At 46.9% G+C, this 22,161-nt stretch overlaps 1 protein-coding gene across 3 annotated transcripts; it reads left to right on the top strand.

Moving 5' to 3' along the window:
• Nucleotides 1-11,789: 11,789 nt before the first annotated feature.
• LOC147962484 (26 kDa endochitinase 2-like) lies at nt 11,790-12,743 on the top strand. Of its 3 annotated transcripts, none has more exons than XM_087534026.1 (2): nt 11,790-11,851; nt 12,011-12,743. In XM_087534026.1, the coding sequence occupies exons 1-2, from the start codon at nt 11,790-11,792 to the stop codon at nt 12,741-12,743; spliced, it is 795 nt and encodes a 264-aa protein (XP_087390152.1). The 3 variants fall into 3 exon arrangements, with proteins under 3 accessions (XP_087390152.1, XP_087390151.1, XP_087390153.1); XM_087534025.1 differs by having other exon boundaries at nt 11,790-11,835; nt 11,992-12,743; XM_087534027.1 differs by having other exon boundaries at nt 11,817-12,743.
• The last annotated feature ends 9,418 nt before the right edge of the window (nt 12,744-22,161 follow it).

Consider the following 22,161-nt stretch of genomic DNA (forward strand, 5'->3'; position numbering starts at 1 on the left):
TCTCTGAGATGGAGGCGCAGAGTCGTGACTATGCCGATGAGATATCGGATCTCTCTAACGCTCTTGAGGAAGAGCTTGGTCATCGTTTGGCTCTTGAGGATTCATACAACGATGATCATGCTAAATTAAAGAAAGATCTTGATCATGCTCTTGTTGTGTCTTGTGTGCTAAATTCCGAGAAGGCCAAACTTGGTGTTGATCTTGCTAGACTCAAAGAGGAGTTTGATACCCTTGACAAGGCTCACAAGGCCTTGAAGAGTACTCATGCTACTCTTAAAGAGTCTCATGATCAACTCCAAGTGAGGCTAACCAAGGAGAAAGCCACTTTTCCTCATATGGTTTTAATTGATAATGCAAATGCTACTGACCCTTGTTGTGAGCATGTGCATCTTGTTGAGGAGAATGAAAAGTTGAAGGAGCAACTTGAGAAAGGCCTTGTGCCGTGCATACAAGGTGATAAGAACCTCAACGATCTTTTGAGCAATCAAAAGGAAGTTGTGGCCAAGGAAGGGATTAGGTTTGCACCCAAGTCCAAGAACAAGAAGAAGAATGACAAGGCCAAACGACCTCCTCCTCTCATGCAAACTTTTGTCAAAGAGGGAGAGGGTGCCTCTAAGGAGAAGAAGAACAATGTGAAGGGTGGTGGTGTCAAGAAGGGCAATGTCGCCCCTTCCAACAACGTCGGTGACTTTAACCCTTCCTATGTGTTATGCCGTGCTAGTGATGGGCATGCTTATGCTAAATTTGTTGGTTCTCCTTATGAGTACATTGAATGGTCTATTTGGGTTCCTAAGACCCTTATCACTAACATCAAAGGACCCATTACAAAATGGGTACCTAAAACCAAGCATTGATCTCTTGTAGGTGTTTGCTTCCGGTGGGGGATCATGGTTGCTCGATAGTGGAGCCACTAATCATATGACCGGAAGCAAGGACTTGGTGGTGGACGTGCAAAAGATTCCATCTATGCCCACCAATGTCGAGTGGGGTGATGCCTCGTCCTCTAAGGTATTGGGTCTTGGCAAGGTTGTCATTTCTCATGATCTCACCATCGAGAAGGTCATGCTTGTTGAGTCCCTTGCATACAATTTACTTTCCGTTCGTCAACTTGCAATCATGGGCTTTGACACCTTATTTGATATTGATACTGTGGCCCTCTTGTGGAGCAAGACTCTTAAAGTAGCCTTTGTTGGGCATGTCTAGAACAGTCTCTATGTGATTAACTTTTCGGAGCGACCCACTAAGACCGCGACATGCCTAATGGCTAAAGTTGACGTGGGATGGCTTTGGCATCGCCATTTAGCCCATGTCAATATGAGATCTTTGCAAAGTCTTCTCAATGGGGACCATGTCCGTGGACAAACAAATGTCAGTTTTGCCAAAGATCGTGCTTGCATTGAAGGAAAGCTACATGAGAAGGCTCACCCTCCCACGACTATCATTTACTCAAAGAGGCCTTTGGAGCTCGTTCACTTGGATCTCTTTGGGCCTCAATCCTTTGATAGTCTTGGGGGTAGAAAGTATTGCTTGGTGATTGTAGATGACTATTCAAGATACACTTGGGTGTACTTCTTCAAGAGGAAGAGTGAGACCCAACAAACCGGCATTGACTTTGCAAATGGAGCTCAACGTCAACACAATGCAAAGATCTTGACAATAAGAAGTGACAACGGCACCGAGTTCAAGAACTACACCTTGGATGACTTCCTTAGTGATGAGGGGATCAAACATCAATATTCTGCACCTTACACCCCTCAACAAAATGGTGTAGCGGAGAGGAAGAACCGGACGTTGATGGATGCGGCAAGAACCATGATGGTGGAGTTCAAGTCTCCATACAAATTTTGGGCCGAAGCCATCAACACCGCGTGTCATGCATCCAATCAGCTTTACCTCCGCAAAGGCTTGAACAAGACTCCATATGAGATACTCACCGGTAACAAGCCCAACCTCAAGTACTTCTGGGTATTCGGGTGTAAGTGTTTCATTCTCAAGAAAGGTGTTCATTTGTCTAAATTTGAGGCTAGAGCTCATGAGGGCATATTTGTTGGTTATGCTACAAACTCTCATGCTTACCGTGTCCTCAGTAAGTCAACGGGACTTATTGAGGAGACGTGTAACGTGGAGTTTGATGAGAATAATGGCTCCCAAGTGGAGCAAAGTGGTACTTGTGATGTAGGTGATGAAATTCCTCCCCAAGCCATAAGAAGAATGGGTGTTGGCTTTATCCTACACATTGAGGAACCCCTTGTGGTCGAAGGAGAAGGACAATGTTCCACTCAAATGGAACCATCGCCAACTCAAGACCCACACGCCTCCGAAGAAAAAAGTGAAGGACTTCAACCAAATGAACAAGATCAAGGGAAAGATCAACTTCAAGATGGTGGTGAATCACCAAGTGATGCCCAAGATCAAGTTCTCTCCTCCGAGCTAGTTCCAGATCAAGAACAAGCTCAAGACGACGCTCAAGATGATCAAGTTTCCTCTCCTCAACTCACTCCCGAGGAGGAATTGGAGCGTCGTGCCGCTAAGATTGCATCCAAGCTATCCACCAAAGATCACCTCATGACAAATGTGCTTCAAAGCTTAAGAAAGGGGGTAAGCACTCGTAGACAATTAGCAAACTATTGTGAACATCACGCGTTTGTCTCTTGTGTTGAACCCCAAAAGGTCTATGAGGTGCTCGAAGATCCGGATTGGCTTAATGCTATGCATGAAGAACTCAACAACTTCGAGCACAACAAGGTGTGGAGATTGGTGCCAAGGCCAACGGGGAACCATAATGTCATTGGAACCAAGTGGATATTCAAGAACAAGCAAGATGCTCATGGAATTATTGGCCGCAACAAGGCTCGCTTGGTAGCTCAAGGCTACTCCCAAGACGAGGGTATCGACTACGGTGAAACCTTTTCTCCCGTTGCTCGCCTTTAATCTATTCGTCTGTTGATTGCTTTTGCTTCTCATCATAACTTCAAGTTGCAACAAATGGATGTGAAGAGTGCTTTTCTTAATGGTCCTATTAATGAGTTGGTGTATGTCAAACAACCCCCCGGGTTCGAGGATCCATATTTCCCCGATCATGTGTACCAACTCAATAAGGCACTCTATGGCCTTAAACAAGCCCCACGTGCATGGTATGACCACCTTACCGAGTTGTTGCAAGATCGTGGGTTTGAAATTGGGAAAATTGACCCCACTCTTTTTACTAAGAAGGTCAAAGGGGAGTTCTTTGTGTGCCAACTATATGTTGATGACATTATCTTTGGTTCTCCTAACAAAACTTTCAATGAGGAATTTTCCGCTCTCATGACCTCGAAGTTCAAGATGTCCATGATGGGAGAGTTGAAGTTTTTTACCGGGTTCAAAATCAAGCAATGAAGAGAAGGAACCTTCATCAACCAAGCCAAATACACTCAAGACATGCTCAAGATATTCAATCTAAGTGAAGTCAAGTCAGCTTCCACTCCAATGCCCGTCAAATGCCAACTTGACATAGATCCCAATGGTAAAGCGGTGGATCAAAAGGTATATCACTCCATGATTGGCTCCTTGTTTTACCTTTGTGCATCTAGACCGGATATCATGTTGAGTGCGGGAATTTGTGCACGGTTTCAAGCCGCACCTAAGGAAAGTCACTTTGTGGCGGTCAAGTGAATCTTTTGATATTTGACTCATACCCCAAACTTTGGCTTATGGTACCCAAGAGGATCAAACTTCAACCTTGTAGGATATTCGGACTCAGATTGGGCGGGAGACAAAGTGGATAGGAAGTCCACTTCCGGAGGGTGCCAATTCCTTGGTTGCTCTTTGGTGAGTTGGTCTTCCAAGAAGCAAAGTTGTGTGTCTCTCTCGTCTACCGAAGCGGAGTATGTGGCCGCCGGTAGTTGTTGTGCACAACTTCTATGGATGAGGCAAACTTTAAAGGATTACGGTGTCATATGTGACAAAGTGCCTCATTGGTATGACAATGAAAGTGCCATCGAGATTTCTCTCAACCCGGTTCAACACTTCAAGACGAAGCATATTGAGATTCGTTATCACTTCATCCGGGATCATATTAGGCGAGGGGAGATCGACCTCAACTATGTCAACACTCATGATAACCTTGTAGATATGTTCACGAAGCCCTTGGATGAAGCAAGATTTCGCGAGTTAAGGCATGAGCTAAATATCATTGATTCAAGCAATGTTGCTTGAACCCTTGCACACCCCGCCATACTCAACTTGTTATCTTGTCTAGGTGTAGGCATGGACATAGGGGGAGTGTTGTTCTCTCAATGAACTCTCCCTCCCCCCATTATGCATAAATTGATCAACTCTTTCACATCAACCATTGTTGATGGTACTTGTGCTTCAAAGACGAGTTTTGGTCATGGGCCCAAGGATAATTTTTCGTGGTGCCATACCAATTGACTCAAACATAGGTGGCTCCGGCCACCACCCTCTCTTTGGAGAGGTTCTGTTGCGTGTTTAGTCCTTGTTGTCTCTTGCCTTCCTTTCTTTGTGTCGAGCTTGCGTGTGTTGTCTCGTGAATTAGCTCTTTGGTGTGTCCGTTCGCTTGAAGGTTTTATTGCAAAGGATGTTTTTATCTTTTCTGAAACTTGCATTTTTCTTGGGTCTGCGGTACTACCGTGGTGTGCCACGGTACTACCGCTGGAGTTGCGCACGGTACTACCGCATTTTTGCATGGCAGTATTTTTTTACTGCCGCTGGACGAGCGGTACTACCGCCCAGTGTGCGGTACTTCCACCCGGGCGGGACTACCGCGGTACTACCGCGCAGATGCGAGCGCGTGGGGGTTAAGAGCGAGCAGGGGGAGTTCCAACTCCCCCATACCCATTCAACTCTTTTTCCCCACGAAGTTCTCTCTCTCTCTTTCCTTCCCAAGACCGGCACTGGAGAACATCGTTGGATCTCCGTCTCCGGCCGCTCTCCTCGCATTCCGTCTGGTGGGATCGTTCCCCACCACGCCCTCTTGCCATGGAACAAGGTTTCTCCCCAAATCCCTCTCTTTTTGGTTCATTCTTTCGTATCTAGGTTTTTGGGGAGATGCATGTTGTTCTTGAGATTTTAGGCCAAATCTTCGCAAGAGTAGGATGTAGGAGAGTACTAGTGTGGAGAGATGATATTTGGTATGTTGCCCCATGGTAGATTTGATCAACCGTAGTACCGCGTTGTCACTGCTGTGCTCAGATCCATTCGTGCTTCGGATCCGACCTCATGCGGTACTACCGCTCCTTAGGAGCGGTACTACCGTGCGAGGTGCGGCAGTAAAATTTTACTTTCGCTCCCACTGCGGTGCTACCGTGACATCCTGGCGCGGTACTACCGTGACTGGAGCAACACTAAAACTTAGTTCCGTGCATCCGTGCGGCACTACCGTTGGTGTCAAATCTTACATGTGGCAACTACCCAATGCTATTTCTACTTGTTTCACTTGTTTTGCTGTGGCCTTTGCATTGATCATTCTCGTTTCTCTTGCGTGTTCGTGTGTTTTGTGTCATAGGTGGTGGCTCTGGTTCCAATGTCCTCCGTTCCAATCCCAGCCGTGACACGGGTTCCAAGTGTCTGTGCAACCAAGGTGAAGCTCCAGAGGGCTCCAATGCCCCCCAACGCAGAACCAAGACCACCGCCACCAAGAACAAGGAGCCCTCCATGGGCATGGATGAGATACCACTTGCTGAGTTTGTCACCCGAAGGAAGATCAACCCCTATGTGAATCCCCGTGCAAACTTCAGAGGGAATGACATGTTCTGGACCAAGCAGCAGAATCTTATCTATCTGGATGTGATCAAGGCCAAGCAGAACATCTACGTGGATGTGCACTGGATTGACATGAATCATATGAGGGATGACAAGCACCGTGACTATTTTGGTGAGGCTTTGGACCTGGTGGAGCAGTTTGGGGTTGAGGACTTGATCATGTTCCACCTGGACTTTGACCCTGAGATTGTGGCTCAGTTATTTGCCTCGGTCCACTTCCACTCTAATGAGGAACGGAGTTTGACATGGATGACAAATGGACAACAGTTGACCGCCAAGTGGAAGGACTTCATGGATATGCTACATGTTCGTTATGAGGGGCTCGACAAGCCCGTTGGTGTTCGCCCTCATGCCAACTCCGAGTCTGCTAACAAAAACAAGCTCCAGCCATACTATGTTGAGAAGAAGCTTCCCAGTGGCAAGAAGACCTGGGCACTGAACCCATTCCTTGACATCATGTATCGGATCTTCCGCAACACCCTCTTCCCACGTATTGGTGACAAGGATAAGGTACATGCCTATCTCGTGGATATGATGCTCATTTGTGAGGAGGCGCGTCGTGTTCAGATGTAACCACTTGATGTCTCACATATCATGTGGTGTGAGCTTAGGTTTGCGGTGTTCAACCATAAGGTACCCATCTATGGTCCTTACCTGTTTCACCTGATCTCGAAGACTTGGGAGAAGCTCTATCCCAATGTTGAGTTTGAGGCCCCCGACTGGACCCGTCACGAGCCCGTCAAGCTCCGCGTCAAGCCTAAGTGGGCTAACACCACTACCCGTGCTGAGGCGGCAGCTGCTCAGATGGATGTTGGTGAGGATGAGCTTGAGGAGGAGGAAGCGGATGAGGATAGCTCTGCTAGGTATGCTCCTCCCTTTACTGAGCCCTCATGGGCTAAGAAGCTGAAGGCCAAGATGAAGACCTTGTTCTGTATGCAAGCCAAGGGGCAGTACAGGACCCATGTTGCTTCCAAGGAGAGTCGCCGGCGCGACAAGAGGATCTTGAGGACGTTTGGCGAGGACGTCTCCAGCGGGTCCGAGAAGCACATCACCCCAGAGGCAGCTTGGATGGCAAAGCAGAGCTATAAGTGGACTGATTCTGAGGAGGAGCGGGAGGAGACCATTCCCACTGCCGAGACCAACGAGGAGCGCGACTAGTGATCGTCTCTGCCTGAGCTACCACCTGTGTAGTAGGTGTCCTCTCTGCCTTTTGGTGTCTCGATGCCAAAGGGGGAGAGAGTGTAGGGATTTGCAAGTCGTGTGTCGTGTTTGCTTTTTGTTGGACCTCATTTTCTTTGGTTTGATTTGTCGTGAGTCGTGTTCCATATCATATGGTGTAAGACATATGCACTCTAGCGTATCCTATTGTCTTTCATGCTTAGTATCCCGTGAGCGTATACTATCTTGTGCCAGTTACTTTATGCTCATAGTTTTATCTTGCCTACTTGCTTAGTGTTAGGTTCATTATTGCAAGATATGCCTTGTCTATAAAATATAGGAGGAGTGTTGATCCTAGCATGTGTGTCATGCAGTCCAAAGCACTTCTCTAATATGCACACATCTAGGGGGAGCCCGTCTATATTTTATAGATGGTGGGATTGCCGTTGTTTCTCTTTATATCCCTTTGTGCAAATCCCGTATTGTCATCAATCCACCAAAAAGGGGGGATTGTAAGGGCATATTTATCCCTGAGTAGTTTTGGTGATTGATGACAATGCCTTTGCGGACTAATTGTGTGCATTGAGCATTTCAGACATATCATTAAGTCATACTATTAAGAGGGGGTCCGCGTTGGAAAGGTTTGGGTGGAATCAACACGTACACATCTGTTTCCTTTGCACCACCTTTCCTTTGGCTCTTTGGAGCATCCTCCGTTTTTTCCTTGTCTTTGCAAAATGAAGGATTCCTAGTGTTGTTGATCTGGGGCATGCGGTAGTACTGCTCTCCCGAGTGATAGTACCGCAGAGCCTTGCGGTAGTACCGGCCGTAGGGGCGGTAGTACCGCAGGTACTCACAGTAGTACCGCTCCTCAGGAGCGGTACCGTGGCCTCTGGCCAGGCTCAGCCGCTTGAGCGGTTGTAGGGGCGGATGTAATTTTTTACATTCGCGCCCTATGCGGTAGTACCACCCCATGGGCGTGGTAGTACCGTGAGCCCTGGCCTAGCACAGCGACATGAGCGGAAGTAGGGGCGGATGTAATTTTTTACATCCGCGCCCTACGTGGTAGTATCGCTTGCAAGGTGCAGTACTACCGTGTCGGATTTTTGCACCGATCCCAACTCAGCGGATTGCCATGGATGTATTTTTATATTTCCGTGCCTTCCCAAAACTGGCCTATCCCTGCCTTGCGGTAGTACTGCGCCAGCGGTTCTACCGCCCTCTACTTCACCGCATCAAGGCTGCTTTGGATTCTGCTACATGGGCGGTAGTACCGCAGTGCGTTGTGGTAGTACCGTGTGCCCTAGCGGTAGTACCGCGTCTCCGGTGCGGTAGTACCGTGTGTCGCAGGCTGAGTTGGTGGATAACGGTTGGATTTGTTCTCTTACTATAAAAGGGGAGTCTTCTTCTCCGAGTTGACCACCTCTTCCACCCCCAAGCTCCATTGTTGCTCCAAGCTCCATTTTAGCCCGATATCTCTCCCTGGCCGATCAAACTTGTTGATCTCCTAGGGATCGGTTGAGAAGGCCTAGATCTACACATCCACCAAGAGATACTTGATTCCCCCCACTAATCCCTCGCGGATCTTGTTACTCTTGGGTGTTTGAGCACCCTAGACGGTTGAGGTCATCATGGAGCCATACTCCATTATGGTGAAGCTTCGTGGTGTTGTTGGGAGCCTCCAATTAAGTTGTGGAGATTGCCCCAATCTTGTTTGTAAAGGTTCGGCCGCCGCCTTCCAGGGCACCAATAGTGGAATCACGACATCTCGCGTTGTGTGAGGGCGTGAGGAGAATACGGTGGCCCTAGTGGCTTCTTGGGAAGCATTGTGCCTCCACACCGCTCCAACGGAGACGTACTTCCCCTCAAAGGGAAGGAACTTTGGTAACACATCCTCGTCTTCACCGACTCCACTCTTGGTTATCTCATCCATTTACTCGTGCAAGCTTATCTTGTGTTGCATCCCTTGCTTGCTTGTTTACTTATTGTTGTTGCATCATATAGGTTGCTCACCTAGTTGCATATCTAGACAACCTACTTTGATGCAAAGTTTAAATTGGTAAAGAAAAGCTAAAAATTGTTAGTTGCCTATTCACCCCCCCCCCCCCCCCATCTAGTCAACTATATCGATCCTTTGAGATGGTGTGTCCAGGGACATGTTGCCCCGGTCTGATTCTTTCAACGGCTATGGTTTTGCTTCTAGCAAACTACTTTGGAGGTCTATAAAGCTGCTGATCAACGATGGAGCCGTATCGAGCTTGGGTGAAGAGGTGATCTGTCTTTTTATCCTTTGGTGGCCGCTTCGGTGGTGTCGAAGGAAAGGGACAGGTTCTGGTATTCTGCATAGGATTTTCCTATCTTTTCAGTTATGTATGGTCGGTGCTTACGTGCCTTGTAACTTAATCTTTATTCTATATAAATGAGACACATATTACCATGCAAAAAAATGGAAAGCATATGAGGGAAAGCAAGTAGGGAGGATGCATCTGTCAAGATTTATAGGGAGTAGATATTCAACTGAAATTGACTTTGTGCCCCGCTTTCTGTGGCAGATTGTCATGACGCTCACGCTAGATTTGCTCTTGAACGGGATTATTATGCCCCTGCTCCACCTCCCCTTTTCACCCCGGGAAAATATCTAGTACTCCCATCCTTGGAGTACTTCGGATGCCCCAAGTTCAAAAACAAATCTTAAATGTTTTCAATTTTTTTTTAAAAAAAATGAACATTCGCAAGGAATGTGACTACAACCCCTAGAAATTTCAGGTCCAAACTTATTTTTGAGGGTCCAAACTTGAAATGTACATTGACAAACAAAAATGTGAAATCCAGATATGAATAATCTCGATGTTGATTTTGTCTTTTTTTAACACTATTCATGCCAGATTTCACATTTTTGTTTCTTATTGTCATTTCAAGTTTGGACCTGAAATTTTTAGGGGTTGTAGTCACATTCATTGTGAACATTCATACTTTTCCGGAATTTTTTGAAACATTTATGAATAGCTTTTTTAAACTTGGAGCACCGGGAGTACCCCAAGGATAGGAGTACCTGATACTTTCCCTTTCACCCCCTTTTGCTCACCCTGAGCTTCAAGGTTTTAAATCACATTTTTCACAGCTTCACGTGAGGATCGAGCTAGCTACGTTAGGGCGTCTCCAACACTGACCCACAAATGGCTTTGGCCTCTGTCCGAGGACAGGGGATTAGTCTGCAAACACTGATGTCGAAGGCCGCCATCTAATGCTGCTCGCACACATTTCAGCCACTGATCAAACCAAAAGGACAAAACTCATGCAAACATGGCGGATTTTCATATAAACCTGACTGGATTCGATACATTTTGGACATATTTCATAAACCGGATGAAATTCATTATATTTTGGATAATTTTTTACTAAACCGTATTTTTTTGGACATTATATTTTGGAAGAGGCCTGCAAATCACCGGCGGAGGAAGCGTGCAAGTCGCCGGCGGAGGAGATGTAGCCCCTTTCCGTGGGCGGCTATGTCTCACTGGCCGCGGGCGAGCTCACGTCGGCACGATCCAGTGGCAGACGGAGCATCCAGTCGTCCCTGGACGAGGGCATGCCAGAGGCGCGCCATCAGGCCGCTATCGCGGGAGGCTTGGCATGGCTGGGTGTGGTCGCGGTCAAGGGCGCCAGCCTCCTGACTTGAAGACGGAGACGCCGCCTGTGGTGGCTATGGCGATGCTGGAGACATGGGGCATGGCGCAGAGGATGGCGAAGCTCACACACGTGACCCCATGCATGGTGAGAAACTTGCCCAGCACTGGCGGACAATTCTATTTGGTTGTTTGATTCAATTAGAGTTAATGAAAATCGTTAGTGAAAATTTGTTTTTACAAACTTTAGTTTTGTTTGTTTAGATTTCGTTAGGAAATTCAGTTTGTTAATGAAAACTAGTTGAATTACGCTCATTAGATTATGTTAGAATCTCATGCAATTATAGTCCATTAAATTTTGTGGCATTTTCTCATTTTGTTATAAAGTTCAATTCTGTTTAGAAAAATAAAATTGCCAAAGATCATAAAGTGTGTTCATTAGGTTTTTGTTGTTGTAAAGGTTAATTCGGTTATGCAAATTTCATTATTGATCAAGTAGGCGCTTCTAGTCATAAAGACCATGGCGCGGGTGATGAGGGTAACGGAGGTGCGGAAGGTGACCATAATGGTGAGCTCATAATTTCAGTTCTATCCGAGCACTCATTTTTCGTGACATGGCAGCATATTTTGCTCATTTTGTGTGACATGGTAGAGATTATTGTACCTCTGCGACCAACCACCCTTCCTCAAATAACAATAGGATCGCTTATATGGCATACATCAGACTATTTATTCCTTGTTAATTGCATCAGGTTTGTTTTGAGTCACGTCCTACTAATTAATCCTTCTATCTCCCATGTCTGATCCTCGGTTACAGTTGCTCCAAGGCGGGTGGACAGTGCAAATTCTTGCGCAGCTAGCCAACTGTCTGATCATCGGTTCTGTCAACAGCAAAAATATTATAAATGATGATTTTTTATACGAAACAGGAGAATTGCATTCCATGGACATCCGTCCTTGAACACCCTGCGTCATCTATATACATATCAACGTAAATTCCACATGCATGTATACAAGCACACGGTCGCTCTCGATCAAGTCACCAGACTCGATCGGATCTAAGCCTCCGGCAATTATTATTTTTTAACTAAGCCTCCGAGAAAGAAGGCAGTAAGGAGGAGACAAATCTGCTACCTAGTTCTTTCAGCGAGAAAGATATATAAATACATGCACTCCCATGGCTTCAGACACAGAAACACCACTACAACTGTAAGTGCAACGCTACAGTTGCCACGGCATACAATGAGACCGCTCGCAGTGGTAGCAGTGCTAGCCACGGCGGCCATGGTTATCGCATGTGCACGCGCTGTGCAGTGCGGCTCGCAGGCTGGCGGGGCGACATGCCCAAACTGCCTCTGTTGTAGCCACTTCGGCTGGTGCGGCTCCACACCGGAATACTGTGGCGATGGTTGCCAGAGCCATTGCTCTGGCTGCGGCAGCACGCCTGTCACACCCTACCCCTTCGGTGGTGTGTCCTCCATCGTCTCCCGCTCCCTTTTCAACCAAATTCTCCTCCACCGTAATGACCCAGCATGCCAGGCCAAGGGCTTCTACACATATGACGCCTTCATCGCTGCCGCCGCTGCCTTCCCTGGCTTTGGTACCACTGGTGGCATCGCCACCCGGAAGCGCGAGATAGCTGCCTTCCTAGCGCAGACCTCCCATGAGACCACTGGCGGATGGCCCACAGCCCCGAATGGGCCCTACACATGGGGCTACTGCTACAAGCACGAGCGCACCACCTCCAGCTACTGCACCCCAAGCGAGCAGTGGCCATGTGCCCCTCGAAGGCGCTACTATGGCCGCGGGCCCATCCAGCTAACTCACAACTACAACTACGGGCAGGCAGGACGGGCCATTGGGGCTGACCTGTTGGGCAACCCGAACTTGGTGGTCGTGAATCCAACCGTGTCTTTTGAGACGGCGATGTGGTTCTGGATGGCGGAGCAACCGCCCAAGCCATCGAGCCATGCAGTGATCACAGGACAATGGAACCCGTCGGCGACGGACCGTGCTGCGGGGCGGGTGCCTGGGTTCGGCGTGATCACCAACATCATCAATGGCGGGATCGAGTGCTTTCACGGGTATGATGAACGTGTTGAGGATCGAATCGGATTTTACAAACGCTACTGCAACATCTTTGGTATCGGCTACGGTGACAACCTGGACTGCTACAAACAGAGGCCCTTTGCCTAATAATCCGCTCCATATATGTACTTGTGTACTTTTTTAAAAATGTTATTTTTCATTATAAAAATCTCAAAAATCTATAACTACTAATAAAGAGAGGTGCATTTCTCCTTTTTTTTTGTCCGTTTATCTATATTATATTTTGTATCCAAGTTGTCCTTATTTTTTGTGCGCCCGTCGTTGCACCTACGCGTTGCTAGAAAATTGAGCTGCTCACCTGTGCTTGAAGCTTGCCCTAAAAAAGCCTGGCTGCCTAGCCATAAGTATTAGCTTTCGCTTGTGCTCGGTCCGTCCGTCCCCGCCGCCTTTTTTTGGGCCAAAAAATGTGACTGAGTGAGATAATTAATTTCGCCTTGCCTCTTACACAAATTCTCGCCAATTTAAATGCTTCCGTGAGTTGCCTCCAAAAGCAAGGAGCCTCCTCGAGAATCAATAAACAAGGATGTGAATAAATAAATTGGATGAACAAAAGATCGGGCACAGGTAAAAGAAGTAATTTAAATTAAAAGAAGGACTAAATGTGGCTATTACGAACCTGTAGGAAGGAAAGGAATAAATTCCGCTTTAGTAAGCACAGGAAAGAAAAGAATTATATGGCTGCATGGGTCGATGGCAGAGAGAGGAACCTGATTAAATGAATGGGCTCAAATAGAATTGAAATTAAAAGAATGAATAAATGGACGTGGTAATTAATCTAAATGCGCATGTGTCTGCATTATGATTTGAGGGTGCGGCGTGTGGCGTGCATAAACATATTGACGTAAAATTGGTTAGCAATATAACATGCACGGTGGAGGAGCACGGCAACTGACCAAACTCGCCGCTTTGAAATTGTTCTTCGTTTTCTTTTGAATCCCCAGTTATAAATTGTTCTTAGCGATATTTACATTATACTCTGTGCATGCTAGAATGTGACGATAGTACAAAGAGGAAAAGTGCCAAGCTCACCAGGGGTGTGGCATACTTTGTTTCTCCCATGACAACGCACATGCATGTTTGCTAGTATAATCTTAAAACAAGATTTGACAACACATGGAGTCATGGTGCGTCAGTTGCGAGTAGACACGATGAATTTCATGTTGTTGTGTTGTCCAAAACGACGTGCGTCTATGGTGGCCAATGCAAACGATTAGGCCAAGTCTCATCTTCCGATCGCGACGTCGCCACGCTCCACCATGGCGGGCAGCACGCTGAGCCACAATTTTATATATAGTATATTTTATAACATATATATTCATAATATTTCAAAGCATAAACAAAAGTAGAACAAATAAACATGAAGAAGAAACAGAAAAATCAAGGTTGTGGCCTCCCAGGAGCTGGGCCGACCGAGTCCCTCGCTTCTGCCCTACGTCTTACTCCAAGGGAGACATAGGCGCGCCCGTAGGTCTTCCCCCCCCCCCCCCCTCCACACCCACACCCACAAAATAGTGTGGTAGGTGTGAGGAGTGTAACAATAGGTCACCATCCTTTCAAAAAGGAAGTATAGGTCGCCATCCAAATCAATATATATATATATATATATATATATATATATATATATATCCCCTATGAGAAGAGAGAAGACAATGGTGGCAAGCTCATCCGGAAGGACAAGGCCAAGTCTTTCCCCAACAAGAACCAATTCACCAAGAAGGCTCCTCCCAAGGGATTGGTGGCACAAGAAGAGTACAATGAGGATGATGATGATGAAGACAGTGAGACGGTTGCAATGGCCTTCGTGGCCATTGCAACAACCCCATGGGCGTCCCTCTTTGATTCACCCAATGAGAACTTCACCGCCAAGTGTCTCATGGCTAAGGCCACCAACAAGGTAACCCCCAACATCAAAACTACCATCATTACTCATCCTTCTTTGACGGATTGCATTGATGAAAGTGGGGGGTCCAACATGGAGGAAAATGAGTTTGAGTCTTTTATGAGTAAGCTTAAGGGTAAATCCAAGAAGCACTTCATTGCTCTCTTGGAACAACTTGGTGAAGCCAATGACATGATCGAGGCTCACGAAGACACCATCTCTGAGATGGAGGCGCAGAGTCGTGACTATGCCGATGAGATATCGGATCTCTCTAACGCTCTTGAGGAAGAGCTTGGTCATCGTTTGGCTCTTGAGGATTCATACAACGATGATCATGCTAAATTAAAGAAAGATCTTGATCATGCTCTTGTTGTGTCTTGTGTGCTAAATTCCGAGAAGGCCAAACTTGGTGTTGATCTTGCTAGACTCAAAGAGGAGTTTGATACCCTTGACAAGGCTCACAAGGCCTTGAAGAGTACTCATGCTACTCTTAAAGAGTCTCATGATCAACTCCAAGTGAGGCTAACCAAGGAGAAAGCCACTTTTCCTCATATGGTTTTAATTGATAATGCAAATGCTACTGACCCTTGTTGTGAGCATGTGCATCTTGTTGAGGAGAATGAAAAGTTGAAGGAGCAACTTGAGAAAGGCCTTGTGCCGTGCATACAAGGTGATAAGAACCTCAACGATCTTTTGAGCAATCAAAAGGAAGTTGTGGCCAAGGAAGGGATTAGGTTTGCACCCAAGTCCAAGAACAAGAAGAAGAATGACAAGGCCAAACGACCTCCTCCTCTCATGCAAACTTTTGTCAAAGAGGGAGAGGGTGCCTCTAAGGAGAAGAAGAACAATGTGAAGGGTGGTGGTGTCAAGAAGGGCAATGTCGCCCCTTCCAACAACGTCGGTGACTTTAACCCTTCCTATGTGTTATGCCGTGCTAGTGATGGGCATGCTTATGCTAAATTTGTTGGTTCTCCTTATGAGTACATTGAATGGTCTATTTGGGTTCCTAAGACCCTTATCACTAACATCAAAGGACCCATTACAAAATGGGTACCTAAAACCAAGCATTGATCTCTTGTAGGTGTTTGCTTCCGGTGGGGGATCATGGTTGCTCGATAGTGGAGCCACTAATCATATGACCGGAAGCAAGGACTTGGTGGTGGACGTGCAAAAGATTCCATCTATGCCCACCAATGTCGAGTGGGGTGATGCCTCGTCCTCTAAGGTATTGGGTCTTGGCAAGGTTGTCATTTCTCATGATCTCACCATCGAGAAGGTCATGCTTGTTGAGTCCCTTGCATACAATTTACTTTCCGTTCGTCAACTTGCAATCATGGGCTTTGACACCTTATTTGATATTGATACTGTGGCCCTCTTGTGGAGCAAGACTCTTAAAGTAGCCTTTGTTGGGCATGTCTAGAACAGTCTCTATGTGATTAACTTTTCGGAGCGACCCACTAAGACCGCGACATGCCTAATGGCTAAAGTTGACGTGGGATGGCTTTGGCATCGCCATTTAGCCCATGTCAATATGAGATCTTTGCAAAGTCTTCTCAATGGGGACCATGTCCGTGGACAAACAAATGTCAGTTTTGCCAAAGATCGTGCTTGCATTGAAGGAAAGCTACATGAGAAGGCTCACCCTCCCACGACTATCATTTACTCAAAGAGGCCTTTGGAGCTCGTTCACTTGGATCTCTTTGGGCCTCAATCCTTTGATAGTCTTGGGGGTAGAAAGTATTGCTTGGTGATTGTAGATGACTATTCAAGATACACTTGGGTGTACTTCTTCAAGAGGAAGAGTGAGACCCAACAAACCGGCATTGACTTTGCAAATGGAGCTCAACGTCAACACAATGCAAAGATCTTGACAATAAGAAGTGACAACGGCACCGAGTTCAAGAACTACACCTTGGATGACTTCCTTAGTGATGAGGGGATCAAACATCAATATTCTGCACCTTACACCCCTCAACAAAATGGTGTAGCGGAGAGGAAGAACCGGACGTTGATGGATGCGGCAAGAACCATGATGGTGGAGTTCAAGTCTCCATACAAATTTTGGGCCGAAGCCATCAACACCGCGTGTCATGCATCCAATCAGCTTTACCTCCGCAAAGGCTTGAACAAGACTCCATATGAGATACTCACCGGTAACAAGCCCAACCTCAAGTACTTCTGGGTATTCGGGTGTAAGTGTTTCATTCTCAAGAAAGGTGTTCATTTGTCTAAATTTGAGGCTAGAGCTCATGAGGGCATATTTGTTGGTTATGCTACAAACTCTCATGCTTACCGTGTCCTCAGTAAGTCAACGGGACTTATTGAGGAGACGTGTAACGTGGAGTTTGATGAGAATAATGGCTCCCAAGTGGAGCAAAGTGGTACTTGTGATGTAGGTGATGAAATTCCTCCCCAAGCCATAAGAAGAATGGGTGTTGGCTTTATCCTACACATTGAGGAACCCCTTGTGGTCGAAGGAGAAGGACAATGTTCCACTCAAATGGAACCATCGCCAACTCAAGACCCACACGCCTCCGAAGAAAAAAGTGAAGGACTTCAACCAAATGAACAAGATCAAGGGAAAGATCAACTTCAAGATGGTGGTGAATCACCAAGTGATGCCCAAGATCAAGTTCTCTCCTCCGAGCTAGTTCCAGATCAAGAACAAGCTCAAGACGACGCTCAAGATGATCAAGTTTCCTCTCCTCAACTCACTCCCGAGGAGGAATTGGAGCGTCGTGCCGCTAAGATTGCATCCAAGCTATCCACCAAAGATCACCTCATGACAAATGTGCTTCAAAGCTTAAGAAAGGGGGTAAGCACTCGTAGACAATTAGCAAACTATTGTGAACATCACGCGTTTGTCTCTTGTGTTGAACCCCAAAAGGTCTATGAGGTGCTCGAAGATCCGGATTGGCTTAATGCTATGCATGAAGAACTCAACAACTTCGAGCACAACAAGGTGTGGAGATTGGTGCCAAGGCCAACGGGGAACCATAATGTCATTGGAACCAAGTGGATATTCAAGAACAAGCAAGATGCTCATGGAATTATTGGCCGCAACAAGGCTCGCTTGGTAGCTCAAGGCTACTCCCAAGACGAGGGTATCGACTACGGTGAAACCTTTTCTCCCGTTGCTCGCCTTTAATCTATTCGTCTGTTGATTGCTTTTGCTTCTCATCATAACTTCAAGTTGCAACAAATGGATGTGAAGAGTGCTTTTCTTAATGGTCCTATTAATGAGTTGGTGTATGTCAAACAACCCCCCGGGTTCGAGGATCCATATTTCCCCGATCATGTGTACCAACTCAATAAGGCACTCTATGGCCTTAAACAAGCCCCACGTGCATGGTATGACCACCTTACCGAGTTGTTGCAAGATCGTGGGTTTGAAATTGGGAAAATTGACCCCACTCTTTTTACTAAGAAGGTCAAAGGGGAGTTCTTTGTGTGCCAACTATATGTTGATGACATTATCTTTGGTTCTCCTAACAAAACTTTCAATGAGGAATTTTCCGCTCTCATGACCTCGAAGTTCAAGATGTCCATGATGGGAGAGTTGAAGTTTTTTACCGGGTTCAAAATCAAGCAATGAAGAGAAGGAACCTTCATCAACCAAGCCAAATACACTCAAGACATGCTCAAGATATTCAATCTAAGTGAAGTCAAGTCAGCTTCCACTCCAATGCCCGTCAAATGCCAACTTGACATAGATCCCAATGGTAAAGCGGTGGATCAAAAGGTATATCACTCCATGATTGGCTCCTTGTTTTACCTTTGTGCATCTAGACCGGATATCATGTTGAGTGCGGGAATTTGTGCACGGTTTCAAGCCGCACCTAAGGAAAGTCACTTTGTGGCGGTCAAGTGAATCTTTTGATATTTGACTCATACCCCAAACTTTGGCTTATGGTACCCAAGAGGATCAAACTTCAACCTTGTAGGATATTCGGACTCAGATTGGGCGGGAGACAAAGTGGATAGGAAGTCCACTTCCGGAGGGTGCCAATTCCTTGGTTGCTCTTTGGTGAGTTGGTCTTCCAAGAAGCAAAGTTGTGTGTCTCTCTCGTCTACCGAAGCGGAGTATGTGGCCGCCGGTAGTTGTTGTGCACAACTTCTATGGATGAGGCAAACTTTAAAGGATTACGGTGTCATATGTGACAAAGTGCCTCATTGGTATGACAATGAAAGTGCCATCGAGATTTCTCTCAACCCGGTTCAACACTTCAAGACGAAGCATATTGAGATTCGTTATCACTTCATCCGGGATCATATTAGGCGAGGGGAGATCGACCTCAACTATGTCAACACTCATGATAACCTTGTAGATATGTTCACGAAGCCCTTGGATGAAGCAAGATTTCGCGAGTTAAGGCATGAGCTAAATATCATTGATTCAAGCAATGTTGCTTGAACCCTTGCACACCCCGCCATACTCAACTTGTTATCTTGTCTAGGTGTAGGCATGGACATAGGGGGAGTGTTGTTCTCTCAATGAACTCTCCCTCCCCCCATTATGCATAAATTGATCAACTCTTTCACATCAACCATTGTTGATGGTACTTGTGCTTCAAAGACGAGTTTTGGTCATGGGCCCAAGGATAATTTTTCGTGGTGCCATACCAATTGACTCAAACATAGGTGGCTCCGGCCACCACCCTCTCTTTGGAGAGGTTCTGTTGCGTGTTTAGTCCTTGTTGTCTCTTGCCTTCCTTTCTTTGTGTCGAGCTTGCGTGTGTTGTCTCGTGAATTAGCTCTTTGGTGTGTCCGTTCGCTTGAAGGTTTTATTGCAAAGGATGTTTTTATCTTTTCTGAAACTTGCATTTTTCTTGGGTCTGCGGTACTACCGTGGTGTGCCACGGTACTACCGCTGGAGTTGCGCACGGTACTACCGCATTTTTGCATGGCAGTATTTTTTTACTGCCGCTGGACGAGCGGTACTACCGCCCAGTGTGCGGTACTTCCACCCGGGCGGGACTACCGCGGTACTACCGCGCAGATGCGAGCGCGTGGGGGTTAAGAGCGAGCAGGGGGAGTTCCAACTCCCCCATACCCATTCAACTCTTTTTCCCCACGAAGTTCTCTCTCTCTCTTTCCTTCCCAAGACCGGCACTGGAGAACATCGTTGGATCTCCGTCTCCGGCCGCTCTCCTCGCATTCCATCTGGTGGGATCGTTCCCCACCACGCCCTCTTGCCATGGAACAAGGTTTCTCCCCAAATCCCTCTCTTTTTGGTTCATTCTTTCGTATCTAGGTTTTTGGGGAGATGCATGTTGTTCTTGAGATTTTAGGCCAAATCTTCGCAAGAGTAGGATGTAGGAGAGTACTAGTGTGGAGAGATGATATTTGGTATGTTGCCCCATGGTAGATTTGATCAACCGTAGTACCGCGTTGTCACTGCTGTGCTCAGATCCATTCGTGCTTCGGATCCGACCTCATGCGGTACTACCGCTCCTTAGGAGCGGTACTACCGTGCGAGGTGCGGCAGTAAAATTTTACTTTCGCTCCCACTGCGGTGCTACCGTGACATCCTGGCGCGGTACTACCGTGACTGGAGCAACACTAAAACTTAGTTCCGTGCATCCGTGCGGCACTACCGTTGGTGTCAAATCTTACATGTGGCAACTACCCAATGCTATTTCTACTTGTTTCACTTGTTTTGCTGTGGCCTTTGCATTGATCATTCTCGTTTCTCTTGCGTGTTCGTGTGTTTTGTGTCATAGGTGGTGGCTCTGGTTCCAATGTCCTCCGTTCCAATCCCAGCCGTGACACGGGTTCCAAGTGTCTGTGCAACCAAGGTGAAGCTCCAGAGGGCTCCAATGCCCCCCAACGCAGAACCAAGACCACCGCCACCAAGAACAAGGAGCCCTCCATGGGCATGGATGAGATACCACTTGCTGAGTTTGTCACCCGAAGGAAGATCAACCCCTATGTGAATCCCCGTGCAAACTTCAGAGGGAATGACATGTTCTGGACCAAGCAGCAGAATCTTATCTATCTGGATGTGATCAAGGCCAAGCAGAACATCTACGTGGATGTGCACTGGATTGACATGAATCATATGAGGGATGACAAGCACCGTGACTATTTTGGTGAGGCTTTGGACCTGGTGGAGCAGTTTGGGGTTGAGGACTTGATCATGTTCCACCTGGACTTTGACCCTGAGATTGTGGCTCAGTTATTTGCCTCGGTCCACTTCCACTCTAATGAGGAACGGAGTTTGACATGGATGACAAATGGACAACAGTTGACCGCCAAGTGGAAGGACTTCATGGATATGCTACATGTTCGTTATGAGGGGCTCGACAAGCCCGTTGGTGTTCGCCCTCATGCCAACTCCGAGTCTGCTAACAAAAACAAGCTCCAGCCATACTATGTTGAGAAGAAGCTTCCCAGTGGCAAGAAGACCTGGGCACTGAACCCATTCCTTGACATCATGTATCGGATCTTCCGCAACACCCTCTTCCCACGTATTGGTGACAAGGATAAGGTACATGCCTATCTCGTGGATATGATGCTCATTTGTGAGGAGGCGCGTCGTGTTCAGATGTAACCACTTGATGTCTCACATATCATGTGGTGTGAGCTTAGGTTTGCGGTGTTCAACCATAAGGTACCCATCTATGGTCCTTACCTGTTTCACCTGATCTCGAAGACTTGGGAGAAGCTCTATCCCAATGTTGAGTTTGAGGCCCCCGACTGGACCCGTCACGAGCCCGTCAAGCTCCGCGTCAAGCCTAAGTGGGCTAACACCACTACCCGTGCTGAGGCGGCAGCTGCTCAGATGGATGTTGGTGAGGATGAGCTTGAGGAGGAGGAAGCGGATGAGGATAGCTCTGCTAGGTATGCTCCTCCCTTTACTGAGCCCTCATGGGCTAAGAAGCTGAAGGCCAAGATGAAGACCTTGTTCTGTATGCAAGCCAAGGGGCAGTACAGGACCCATGTTGCTTCCAAGGAGAGTCGCCGGCGCGACAAGAGGATCTTGAGGACGTTTGGCGAGGACGTCTCCAGCGGGTCCGAGAAGCACATCACCCCAGAGGCAGCTTGGATGGCAAAGCAGAGCTATAAGTGGACTGATTCTGAGGAGGAGCGGGAGGAGACCATTCCCACTGCCGAGACCAACGAGGAGCGCGACTAGTGATCGTCTCTGCCTGAGCTACCACCTGTGTAGTAGGTGTCCTCTCTGCCTTTTGGTGTCTCGATGCCAAAGGGGGAGAGAGTGTAGGGATTTGCAAGTCGTGTGTCGTGTTTGCTTTTTGTTGGACCTCATTTTCTTTGGTTTGATTTGTCGTGAGTCGTGTTCCATATCATATGGTGTAAGACATATGCACTCTAGCGTATCCTATTGTCTTTCATGCTTAGTATCCCGTGAGCGTATACTATCTTGTGCCAGTTACTTTATGCTCATAGTTTTATCTTGCCTACTTGCTTAGTGTTAGGTTCATTATTGCAAGATATGCCTTGTCTATAAAATATAGGAGGAGTGTTGATCCTAGCATGTGTGTCATGCAGTCCAAAGCACTTCTCTAATATGCACACATCTAGGGGGAGCCCGTCTATATTTTATAGATGGTGGGATTGCCGTTGTTTCTCTTTATATCCCTTTGTGCAAATCCCGTATTGTCA

This window comes from Triticum urartu, chromosome 7A (genome assembly GCF_056163025.1).
Source record: "Triticum urartu cultivar PI428250 chromosome 7A, HENAU_Tu73, whole genome shotgun sequence".
Taxonomy (NCBI): Eukaryota; Viridiplantae; Streptophyta; class Magnoliopsida; order Poales; family Poaceae; genus Triticum; species Triticum urartu.

Excerpts from the sequence above, each read along its gene's own strand:
- LOC147962484 (XM_087534027.1), top strand. The coding sequence starts at position 11,832 with ATGGTTATCGCATGTGCACGCGCTGTGCAGTGCGGCTCGCAGGCTGGC.